A 12,676-nucleotide genomic window follows, 5' to 3' on the forward strand; every position below is an offset into this window, starting at 1 on the left:
CGCTCTCTCACACACACACACACACACACAAATGTACAGAGATACCAACATTTCATGTTGGAAAAATACTGCACCAATGAACATTTTCATCTAAACGTTCCTTTAGTCTGTCACTGACTCTTTGGCACAGCTGCACAGATTCAGAGAATTGATGTTCCTATGAGCTGTGACTTAAATTTACTTGTGTTAATTACCATAATATAATTTGATCAGGTTTTAGAAAATCTCTTCACTTTCTTACTCAATATAAGGCACTATAAATAAATACAGAACCATAAAAAAAATTGACAGACAAATAAGTGTCATCTTCCTCATGCTAATAAACTGCCGTCTTTAAAGAAACAGAAAATTATTATTTTTTTGTTCCACTACAAATATTTCACCCCAAGTGCAAAAAAAAAAACCCGAACAATTCTTCACCACATTGAGGAAATACGTCCTCAAACAACTGCAACCCAACACATCCTTCACATTCAGAAATCAAAATATTAATCCATCATATCAAATGAGAAAAGAGATTTGCAACAAAATATGATGTATTAGTAGATGGTAGATTTGAACCAAATATTGATCATACAAGTCTCCCTTTGTTCTCTCCCAGGAGAGCTGTAATTGTTACTGAAAGCAGCAAATATGATCTTGTAGTTAGTTAGTTGTATAAATATGTAGCTGTGATAACAGTAGTGCAGATTTTTTTAGGGTTCATCATCCTTCATTGGTCCAATTATCCAACTGAGTGAGGAAAGTTCTCTCTGAAAGTTCAGCGGATAAATTTCCTAATTTCAGTGGTTAAGATGTATGTTGGCGCCCTCTGTAGGTCAGAGCTGGTATTTCATGCTGTGATGTCAGGCTTCAAGGCCTCCATCTCAGACTCTTGTTCTTCGTTCCTGTGAGAAAAAGTACTCTTATTGTCAGCAGCAAGTGTTGCTAACGTGACTCATGTCATTTTATAAGACCTTTGTAAAAAAAAATGTTGTTTTAAATGAAATAAAATCGTAAGTATATGTCCTACCGCAGTAGCAGCTGCAGCTGTTTGTTGTTGTACTGCCTGCATTCTTCATTGATGGGATACGTTTTAAAGATGAGAAGCCCCAGTGCTATAAGTGATACAGGAGCAGCCGACACCAGCATCTTCAATGTCAGATTCACAGAATCAGACTGAACACAAACTCCCGTCACATAACCTGCAAAGCTAATGGGACAGAATCAGAAGAACCTAAATATGAGCAGATGAAATATGAAGGCCAGAATGTAAATCACAGATCATGATCTGTTCACAAACTCATAAAAGGGCTTTTTAATACACACACACACACTGAGGAATATAAAGTTACCTTAATGCTAGTGTTGATACTCCAAGTGACACTCCAGAGGCGAATTTGGTGAAAAAAACATAGAAAGAGTAGAAAATAGCTTCATGGCCTTGAGAGGTGGGATTCTGGACTTTAAAATCATCTACAACATCTGGAAGCATGGACCTGAAATAGAAGCATCTATATGAGTAAAATTATGAACTTGGTATATAATTCATCCTGGTATGGGATCAGATGACTGTATTCTACTTCAGTTTTTTTTTTTTACAATTAAGTTTATTTCTGTGATAGCAAAACCACATTTTCAGCAGCAATTACACCAGAATTTAGTGTCACATGATCCTTCAGAAATCATTCTAATATGCTGACTTCGATGATAATAATAAATCTAATAAAACTAAAATCTTAATAATCAATGTTGAAAACAGCTGCATAATATTTTTTAGAACCATGATACAGTTTTCAGGATTCTTTGACGAAGAGACATTTCAAAAGAACACCATTTATTTAAAACTAAAATCTTTTGTAACATTATAAATTTAATACATCCTTGCTAAATCAAACTATTAACTTCTTATTGACCACAAACTTTTGAATGGTAGTGTACATATAAAATATGTGGATATAATATCTTAATTTGTTTGTTTTAGTGAAGGTTCTTTATAGTTAGTTATTTACAGTTATTTATTTTTAAACAAAATAATCCAAATGTCTTCATGTATTACCATATTCAGAACATTTAATAACGTTTTCCTAACTATTTTTTTAACATTGTACAAAAAATTAGAATAATCTTGAGCAAAATAAGAAAAGGGCATTATTAGTTGCATGAATGATTTATGTTCATATTAGTGAATGGCAATAGCATCAGGAGTTTGGTTCCCAAGTAATAACTAGAAAATCAAGTCACATTGGGTACAGGTGTCTGCTGAATGTATAAACGTAAATATTTCCCATTCATGATTCTTTTTGGGAAGTCATATTTCTATAGCCTTTTGTTATAGATGCTTCCTTTTAATATCAGCTAGCAGACATCCTGAAATACACCTCCGTCTTCTTTTTCTTTGACTATACAGAACAACTGGAACAGAAAAACACTCACCAGGGCAGGAGGAAGGCCACTGCCACACTGGCACCAGCTGCGATTGATACGATGTAGGACACGAAGAGACTACTCTTTACACACACCACCAGGATCATGAAGGGCACTGCCCACTAAAACACAATCACAAGATTAATCATGACTGCCAACAAACACATCTCACACTAATGTAACACAAGCATCAGAAACTCACTGGTATGCCAATGTACACAGCAGTCTTTTTGCCAAACCGGCAGAGGAACCACTGCCACATGGGAATAGTAAAAGTGGCAGACAGCTGGGAAGACAAATCACACAAACAGTTATTTACGTTTGACCCCCTACAAAACCTCATTACCATATTATGCAACTCCAAGATAATAGTGCAAACACTGCTGAAGTTATAAACAGTCTTTTCATCTGTCAACTCAAAGTCATGCTGCTTCTAAACCAGAAACGCATGTCTTTCATCACTATGGAGACTGCTAACCTCATCCAAATTGCTGAGTGCTGTTAAAACACCCAACCAAACAATTCAGAAGTGCACAAAAACACTTATTCAAGCAGTCGGTTGAAAACACTCTCACCATGATGACCAGTAAGATGTTCTGAAAATCCTCTCTGAATCCCAGTGTGTACTTGATGAACACAGCAAAATTTCCCTCCAGCAGCTGAGAAAGGAAAACAGACCGATGAAATGAGATTCCATCAAGCGACTGATGATTATTGTCCATACAGTGTCTTCATTTCAAACCCAACCTCAGTCTCAAAACAATTCTGAACTTCGCTTTTGACTGCAAACCTGTCAAAATGCTGACTATGATTCTAAACCTAATCTCTTGCATGGCAGCCTGTCTCTCTCTCTCTCTCTCTGTTTTAACACACAGAGCTCATCTATGTAACGTAGAGCTGTGCTATGGTCAGTTCCAGAAACTGCTTTCTCTCATACATATTACCTGAAAAACTGTCTAGTGAAAACACAAAGTTTGCATCTTTGTAAATGATGTGGAATGAAATCTCATCATACAACAGAAATGAACATAGGTACAACTAAGCATTTCAGAACAAATGTGACATGTTTTAGATGCATCTCTAAAGTGCTTTTCTTACCATGAAGGCCAGAGAAGTGAAGAGGAAGGCCAGCACCAGTTTAACATATGGCCCATGACCCATCACCAGCCGCAAACCAGTCTGAAATGACACATGCTTCTGTGCTTTTAAACCACCCTGATCTGAAAAAGACAAGAGGAAAAAGAATAAATGCACCAAAATACACATTCAATGTTGATACACCAAGTTTCTTTGTGAACGTAAACAGCCTACAATTACACCAGGGTTTCAACATGGGTTTGCGAACCCCTGGGGGTTCATGAAGGGAACTGCAGGGAGTTCATGAGTTACTGAGAGGGTAATATTTAAATTATAAAATGACAACATTTAAATTATAAAAATTGTATTTTATGTGTACAATTATAAAAAATTTAAAAATACAATCTTAATACAAATATGAAATATTTTATTTGTTTACCTGCACAGGTAATACTTTACAATAAGGTTAAATTCGTTAGCATTATTAATTTATTTGGTCTCATCAACTAACACTGAACAAATAGCATTTATTAAGCTAGGTTTGATGTTCATTTATAAATATTCTATCATTTATTGTTAATCTATGTTCATTCACAATACTTCAACTATTATTTTAAACAACTTAAAATGTTAAAAAGTGTTAGTATATAAAGAACAAACTAACAATGATCAATACTTTTACATTGTTTATTAATATTTGTTTATGATACTTAATGCATTATGTAATAAAAGTATTACCATTATATCGCTATTCCCTTGCTGTAAAATGGTTTCTCTAGGCTTATTTTTGTATTCCATATTTTGTAAAGACTCTGTGAATGTGTATGTAAAGGGAAGTAACTCACTGTCCTGCTCTCTCACTCCAAAAAACAGCACAACAGCACACAGGACATAGATCAAACTTATGACTGCAGATGCAATCATATACGCAAGCCTCTGTGAAAGAGAGAGATATGATGATTGAGGTGCCAGAGGTTGATGAGATATGAAACAGTCTTCTGCTTTATAATGACCACGCCCCCTCTCACCTCATTAAAAACTTTTTTATCCAGTAACTGAGAGTTATTGCCATGCACAGAGTGATTGGAGCTGTTGGTCGGGGATGTGTTGTTAATGCAGGGGGTGTTGGCCATGCCTACAATCTGCCCCTGAACGGCAGTGCCAATTACTGTACCCAATACCTCTACAGTCATGCCTGAGAGAGAAAGAGAACAGAAAAACAGTCAGATTGTTTACGCTGGGAAGAACAGCGTAAACAACTACTATTCAGAATTAATTCTTTTATTCAGCAAGGATGCATTAAACTGACCAAAAGTGACAGTAAAAAAACACATATTATCTAAAATGTATATTTCAATTAAATCCTGTTGTTTTGAACTTGTGCATCATAGAATCCTAAAAATAATGTATAAAGGTTTCCACAAAACATTAAGCAGCACAACTTTTTTCAACATTGATAATAAGAAGAAATGTTTAATTGCTTTTACAGTTATTATGTGGTTGTTGCATGTATTATCTAGCAGATTGCAACAGGAAGGCATAAAAATGAGTGTAAATGCTCTTACGGTACGCTGTGGCTGAATCTCGTTCCTCCTGTTTATTGCTGATGAACATGGTCAGAGCGGAGTAAGGCACATGAAAGCACTAAACACACAAACACACAGAGTTACTCACTGACAGAATGGCATAAATATGCTAATTAACAAATGCAATGATTATGCAATACCAGTCAAAATTTTGGACACACCTTCTCATTCTCATTATTAAAACTACAAAATTCTCATTATTAAAACTACAAAACAACACAAATGGAAGTATGAATATGTGATTTAAACTATTTTTGCTATGATTTGCTATGCATGCATCCAATGTATCCTGTCCTACTCATCCATTTTTTAAAAAAAAGCCATAAATAAATACATTAAATAATGAGTATTCAAGTAGTTAGTTGAAAAGACATTTAAGCATAAACATTTAGATTAACCCTTTTTAAATCATTTGTGTCCCAATGTTTGACAAGTAGTTGACATACATGTATATAAATGTATAGCATCACAGTATATAATGATAAATTGAATTCCTCAAAAACTAGAAGAATGTGTACTAACTGTTTGGAGAGTCTGGAAGAGACAGTAGAAGAGCAGATACCACATTATCTTTCCCTGCTCTATAGGTGGAACTACCCATATCAGGAAATAACACAACACAGCTGGTATGGTGGACACCAGAATCCTGCAGAGAGAAAACAGTCATCTTTATCTAATTGTACTAAGGCTTGTTGCAGATGTTAAGCTTTAGGGGAAGAACCGGGAATGCACAGATCGGTTAAGAACTGATGCAAAAACCCCACACAGCATCTCTGCTCGTGTAAGGTTTGACGATGAATATGATCACAGTGGGGTGTGTAGGTGTGTATGAACTCATCTGTATGAGGTTAAGTGAGGTAATGAGCGTTAACCTAATCTCTATGAGGTTTACTGATCTTTCCCCTGTGGCTCTAAACAAGAGCCTCTGCTGCGCAGGGTTTCATTGGATGTTTAACTAACCAAGCCAGCTAGACTTTGGCAGGATGTGAAAAGGATTTCTCTAATCACACCACCTCATTTTAAAAACTCTGTGCACTAATCCGATCAGAGAGTCTACTAGGAAAACAGTGACCATTAAGAGACACTTCGAAATCGAAAGTTCATACTGACAATGACAAGTGTATACAGCAGGAGAGAAAAACATCTTACAATGAGCTTTTCTATGATCAATACAGGGGCGGTGGTGACTTCAGAATCTGTATTGGCCACATTGCATTTTGGAATACAGTATTTTCCATGCTGTGTGCTTCATTGTATACTTTTTGCAAATGTAATAGGTTACATAAATACAGCACAATCTGTGTAGTATGAGCCACAAACAAATGACTAAAAGAAGGAAAATCCTTTAATGAATCATTCTAAAAGAAAGGAGTGATGCACCAAAATTTTGCCCAACACACACAAAATCAAAGAATTTTTGAAGGCGAAATCATTGATCTAATCAGTGACATTTAATTAGCAGTGACATTTAACAGCAGTGTTTGCTTTACCATGACCAAAAATTAGCCAACTATGACCGGTTCAACTTTGAGAACATGACAGAACAGCATCCGGAATTAACTAATTACCCAAATTGAATAACTGAAATGTTATTTTCGGTTTTAGCTAAATTAAAAGTTTAATTTTGGATTCGACAAAAAATTATTTTGGTGCATGACTAGATTAAAAAGTGTCTGCTAAATGAATATATGGAATGCATTATTACTTTAAGCAATGTCAGTCTATAAATGAAGCAAGATTTGTGCAATTCGGGACATTTATATTAATATCATAATTAATGATTGACTGACTGTGCATATAACAGCGTGTACTCATGACCAATCACTGTTCAGCACCTCATAAACAACAGTGAAGCCACCAGCATAAGACGGCTACCTCTGATATGCAGAGAGGAAACAGTTAATGTCTTATTCAGTCTTGCAGATGCATGACAGTCTAGAATTGCAGCTGCTCTGTTCTTTGTCATAAGTGCCCCAAAGGAAGCTGTAAAACCCTCCTAGTCTATTACTGGAGTTGCCCACCCTGGAGAAGTCCAATACATGCCAAGTCCCAGTAAGTAAAAAATATTTTGCTCCACTTCCTTCTCATAAACAGCACTGATATCTTCATGCCACCAGGCTTTTAAAGTGTACACCCTACAGAAACCAGGTGATTAGCAGAGCACTTTAGCACCACAATACATGCCTGTCATCATATTACATCAATACATGGACAGAAGGTATTGATTTTTGAATGGGCAAATTAACTTTTAATCTCGTACTTAGAAGGGACAACATGGTCAAAACAAAATATGTTGAATGTATTTGAATGAAATGTATTTTTTTAAAAATAAATAAATAAATACACAATGCATCACATCCTATAAAAAGACATTGCCAGTGTATGTGACTGCCAGGTATTGTATTGCATTACATTTTTATGTATTTGTACATTAGTTTTTTACATTTCTATTTGTTTATTTAAATACATTTCAAAAATATTCATTTCTAAAAAATAGATTTTAGGTAAGTATTTATAATTTCCTGATTGTGGTCAAGAAATCTCTTGTGGTCCGTTCCAAAACTGAAACTGCTAGCATTAACAAACTGCTGTTTTAAACTACCTCTCTCAGCTCTCCTGCATGATGCTTACACTCTGATTGGTCAATTCTGGTGGTGTGGTCGACTAAGCCAATCAGAATGCAAGAGGTTTTTTCTGCACTCAACATCCGTTTTCCCACATGCCATTAATACATACACACACACCTTACAAACATAACAATAAATTTGCATTGTATTTTACTTCAACCCCTTGATCATATCTTGTTTTCTATGCCTGCATTCATACTGCACAAACTAAATATTGGTGTGACAATCTTCAATCCATTAATTTTATTAAAAAGTTTCTATTTCACACCATTAAACAAGAATCATTTTCTCAGAATTGTTAGGCTGGATAGTGTTTCATAATGAACACTTACAAAAAGAACCAGCGAGTTCCTACTAATAAAGTTTGAGGGTGTGTGTGCCCTTTAGTGATGGGGATTGTAGATTTTTGCTTTATACTTTTCATGCCACATCTGAGTGCATGCATAAACAGTCAGCAAAATCCCAGAGAAATGATAACACGTGGTGCTCTTGTACACTCTAGTAACCTCCTGTACACACAACCCAGAGCAGATGGACTCGGCTCTATCACCATGGCTACTGCTCATTTCTCTGTCTTTAATACGTCTCTCTTTCACTCGCTGTGAATACCCACCCAGTCCCAGAGTTTCAGCTTAGTAGATACAGAGTTTTCATTTCCTTTTAATTTCCTCATGAATTTAGAAAACACTACCATGCATATTCCACATCCAGCACACATTACTGGATCATTTCATTGTGTGCATTTCTGACTATCACATACCAGGGCATCATACGTCCGTGCCGTGTCCATGGGCTTCTGCTTACTAAAAACCCAATTGCAGGATCAGTCACAGCATCCCAGGCCCGACCCACAAACAGGATCACAGAAGCATTGAGGGGATCCAACTAGAAAAACAGATTTAGTCACTAGTTAATGTAGGATTTACAGTACAGACTGTAGAAAAATAAGAATTGTTAGAAACTGCTGCTGAGAAACCTGGAAATGTGAAAAAGGTCTATTGTCATAAAATGTGAACTGTAGCCTATTATCACACAGTTCTATTATATATAGTTGGATATATAAATATATTCATATGTACAGTATACTCACATAAGAGAGATTTTATGTAGCAAATACTCGTTGCATGATTCTTTAGTTTATATCCATGCAAAATTTACCTACATTATCACACAGCTCTATATATAAAAACAAAGCAGCAAGCTATTTTGTTTGAATGCATGAAATGTCTAATTTATTAGCCGCTATAGGTAAATAACTAGAAGAATAACAAAGTGAAGTAAACACTAAAACTATCTGCGCTACAAACCAGTGTGTTAATGATTATGATAATTAATTAAAATAACATGACTACAAATGCCAATTTGCAATATCAAGCCAATAACAGATTGTTCTTGAACCACATAACACTTCATCTGGTGCCAATCCTTCATTTGCTCGGCTGACTCCGATGAGAAGATCTGATTGGCTATCGCTATGGAAACTGTTGCAATAATGAGGCAGAAGGAGTTTTGAACAAGATAACTGGAGCAGAGAATTGTTAAAGTCACAGGGATGCAGTGCACACAGCAAGACAGATCAGTTTTATATCTGCTTTCTGCCCTCTCACATGCTCTCTTTCTTTCTCTCCCACACTTGTTTCTGCCCTTGACCTGGGGCTCTGGGCCATTGTTCGCTTGCTTTGTTTGATTACAGCAAGGACAAGGAGAGATAATTTTCTCACCATTCTATCTAGCGATATGGAGTGATATGATACAGAAACAAAAACGATCACTGAGCCAGTTTATTTTTATAATCAGGTGTCGAGGTCTCACGGTATAGATCCTCTACCAATCAGTTATAGCGTTCCCATATGTATGCTCACCAGTGCCACATCAAGCAAGAAGATTTGCAGAAAGAAGCCCAGGGCGGTGGCTGTGATCTGATATGGAGCCCCTCCGATTGCAAAACACACCTTGCTCCACACAGTCAGAGCTCTTTTCCTCTCCTGCTGTGGGGAGAGCTGAAAGGAGGACAAAAAAAGAGGTTACGAAGAGAAGGACAATGACAGTGATTGTAGCAAGTAAAACAAGAGCCATGAGAAACCGATTAACTTTTCACCGCAAGAGGACACGATAAAATTCTAACCGGAGGAGCTGATTTAGTTTGGACTCTGTGTTTGTATGACATTCCATTTGAAGCTCTTAAAAAAACAAAAATTAAATCCCAGTGCTCCGCATCAGACCATTCAGAACTGCTGGAGTGCTCTTAGCATTTCAGTCCAGCAGTAATAAGACCCTCAAGTTCCCTCTACAGGGACATTACAGTTAAACTGGACTTTTAACCCTTCTACCTGCATTTGAAAGGGGTCATATGATGCGATTTCTAGTTTTCCTTTCTCTTTGGAGTGTTACAAGCTGTTCGTGCATAGATAAGATCCCTAAAGTTGCAAAGACTAAAATCTCAAACCCAAAGAGATATTCTTTATAAAAGTTAAGACTCGTCCACGCCCTCCTAAAATGCCTCGTTTAAACACGCCCCCACATGTCTATGTCACTGTGTGGGAAGATTTGCATAACGCCGCCCAAATGTTCACGCAAAGAAAGGCGGCGTAACTTTGATTCTCGCTGTAGTATTGTTGCCATTGCCCCCATGTCGTGGAGACGCTGTGTTTCTTCGTTGTGAAAGCAAAACTACTTTGTTAGGCCTTCCAAAAGAGGACACAACTAGACATCAGTGGTTAAGTTGTATTTACAACACTGTTCCAGAACAGTTCAAACCAAATATTCGTGTGTGCCGAAAATTGATCGTCTGCCAAAAACTGACTGCCGTCCGCGTCCGTCCATTTTACACTTGCCAAAAAGTGATTACAGACTCTACTTATTGAGTGAACTGTTCTTTCTGCCTCAAAATGACTTGATTTCATTCATGGTTGTTATATTTGACAGATTATAGCTCATTCAGTCCTTTTTACCTGTTGACAGCAATAGGCTTGCCGCGATAGACGGTACCTGACAGTGATACCGGTGTTAAGCTGCAAAAAATCGCTTTGTAAAAATCGACGCGTTTCAGAAAGGCAGGGCATAGAAGAGAAACAATAATGTACCGTATGTGAAAAATAATGTTTTTTTTTAACCTTAAACCGCATAAACATTTCATTACACCAAATACACAAAATAATGTTCTTTTTTTAGCAACGTCATATGACCGCTTTAAGGGTATCCTTCATTCTAATGTCACCGATTTGACTGCTTGCACAATTGTCTTTCATTTAGGTGGTCTAGTTAACAACTATGAGATGCTTAAAGAATTCCTTTCTCTGACTGGAAAATGCTGCGACAGACTGTGATCTCACATTATGAGAATTACAGTTTAGTGTAGCTAACTATTTTCATTGGTCCCTCACTCTATATATATTATTATTACTATCAAAAGTACACTGGTTAAGGGAAGAAGGGATACAGCTAAAACTACTGGGCATGCGCGCATCAATATAGCATAATGTTTTTCACACTGTACATCGATAATGACTGTTATGCATTATTATAAGGGGTAGGATTAGGGTTGGGGTAGGTGTAGACGTTAATAAAACACAATTTAATGGGTAGGAAATGTAATTTATTGTTAGCTTCCTGTAGCCTAGCCACAACCAAGTACCATGTACCTACACTGCATATCAGTTTCACAATGAGAGAGTTTCGCAAGCTTTCCTTATGTTGCTTTACTGCGTTTTAATGATAGTAAATAACATGTGAGAAGGAGGGTGAATTAATGCAATGCTCGACAATATTTACATCTGACTTTGATGTGTAAAAGCATGAGAAAGTTCACATAATTTTTACCCTGTAATCAGCGCCCACTATGAGTCATATATCTACAGTACATCATGGACAGCATGCTTTCTGGAAACGTTTACATTTTTGTAATTGGTTAGCCAATAACACCAAATAAATAACAGCAAATTATGCCTTAATACATCGTGCTTGCTTGTTAAATCAAACTCTATTCCCTCCGGGTAAATGAACACGTCCCCTTTAAATCCGGCTTTTCTTCGCAGCGTTCTTCGCAGACACGCCTCAATGAAGCTAGTGTGCATTACAGACAGATATCTATATTCACAAATATACAGTCCATCGGCTGAACGTATATTTCTATATTTACAAATATGACATCAATGTCAGTCGTCGGTAGCAAGTAAGCTCTTCCGCATAAACCTTAACGGTAGCGAGCGTACGGCACGTGCTGCTGTAATCATTATATTCAGCATCAATCTAAACTCCCGCCATATCAATTAACCCCACCGTCTGCTCTGAAAGTACCTACTTCCAGTCAAAAAATACATAGTACAAAAAAATGAAGTATCAATTATTTAATTCATATCCAGGTAACGTTAACCTACCTTAGAAATTTTGATTCCATCTTGATTCACAGTTTTGGCTGTATGTAACAAACCAGATGAGAACTGTTCGGCTCCCTCTCCTCTTGCCATAACACTAATCAGAGATGTTTTTATTTCAGGAGCAGATCGAGCTTCTTTATTCTTGTGTTCAGGTTAAGTAACACTGTTCGACAAAGTGCTGCTTCCACGGGCTAAGAAAACGAGATGCTGATCTCCACTTCTGCCTCGTTTGAATGCTGAAGTGTTCGTGTCCACGCCCACGCGGTATTTTCCCACCGTCACGCATAGAAAGATGTGCACACGCAGGCAAACGCCGAGATGAATATTTTTATTTATTTATAAACACACACACACACACACACACACACACACACACACACACACACATATATATATATATATATATATATATATATACATATACACACACACAAAACATTTTAAAACATTTTATAATTTTAATATTTTTTATTAATTATGACACATATGTGTGGTGAAGCATAGTGGCAAAGATAAGGTTGGAATATGGACCAAAGCCCCACAGCCTCAACGACCCTCAAAAACCTTATTTTGCATAGCCCAGGACTAGTAAAGGAAGCGACTT

General features: G+C 36.8%; 1 protein-coding gene across 1 annotated transcript; it reads right to left on the reverse strand.

Annotated features, from left to right (window-relative positions):
• Positions 1-15: 15 nt before the first annotated feature.
• Positions 16-12,341, reverse strand: mfsd2aa (MFSD2 lysolipid transporter A, lysophospholipid a). The gene is made up of 14 exons (XM_016442317.1): positions 12,073-12,341; positions 9,559-9,696; positions 8,457-8,581; positions 5,592-5,715; positions 5,049-5,127; positions 4,512-4,678; positions 4,329-4,419; positions 3,505-3,626; positions 2,982-3,065; positions 2,609-2,692; positions 2,416-2,528; positions 1,335-1,478; positions 1,013-1,192; positions 16-887 (listed from the first exon to the last, which is right to left on the reverse strand). The coding sequence occupies exons 1-14, from the start codon at positions 12,160-12,162 to the stop codon at positions 833-835; spliced, it is 1,596 nt and encodes a 531-aa protein (XP_016297803.1). The 5' UTR covers positions 12,163-12,341; the 3' UTR covers positions 16-832.
• Between the last annotated feature and the right edge of the window lie 335 nt (positions 12,342-12,676).

This window comes from Sinocyclocheilus anshuiensis, unplaced genomic scaffold (genome assembly GCF_001515605.1).
Source record: "Sinocyclocheilus anshuiensis isolate Anshui unplaced genomic scaffold, SAMN03320099.WGS_v1.1 scaffold487, whole genome shotgun sequence".
NCBI classification, from domain to species: domain Eukaryota; kingdom Metazoa; phylum Chordata; class Actinopteri; order Cypriniformes; family Cyprinidae; genus Sinocyclocheilus; species Sinocyclocheilus anshuiensis.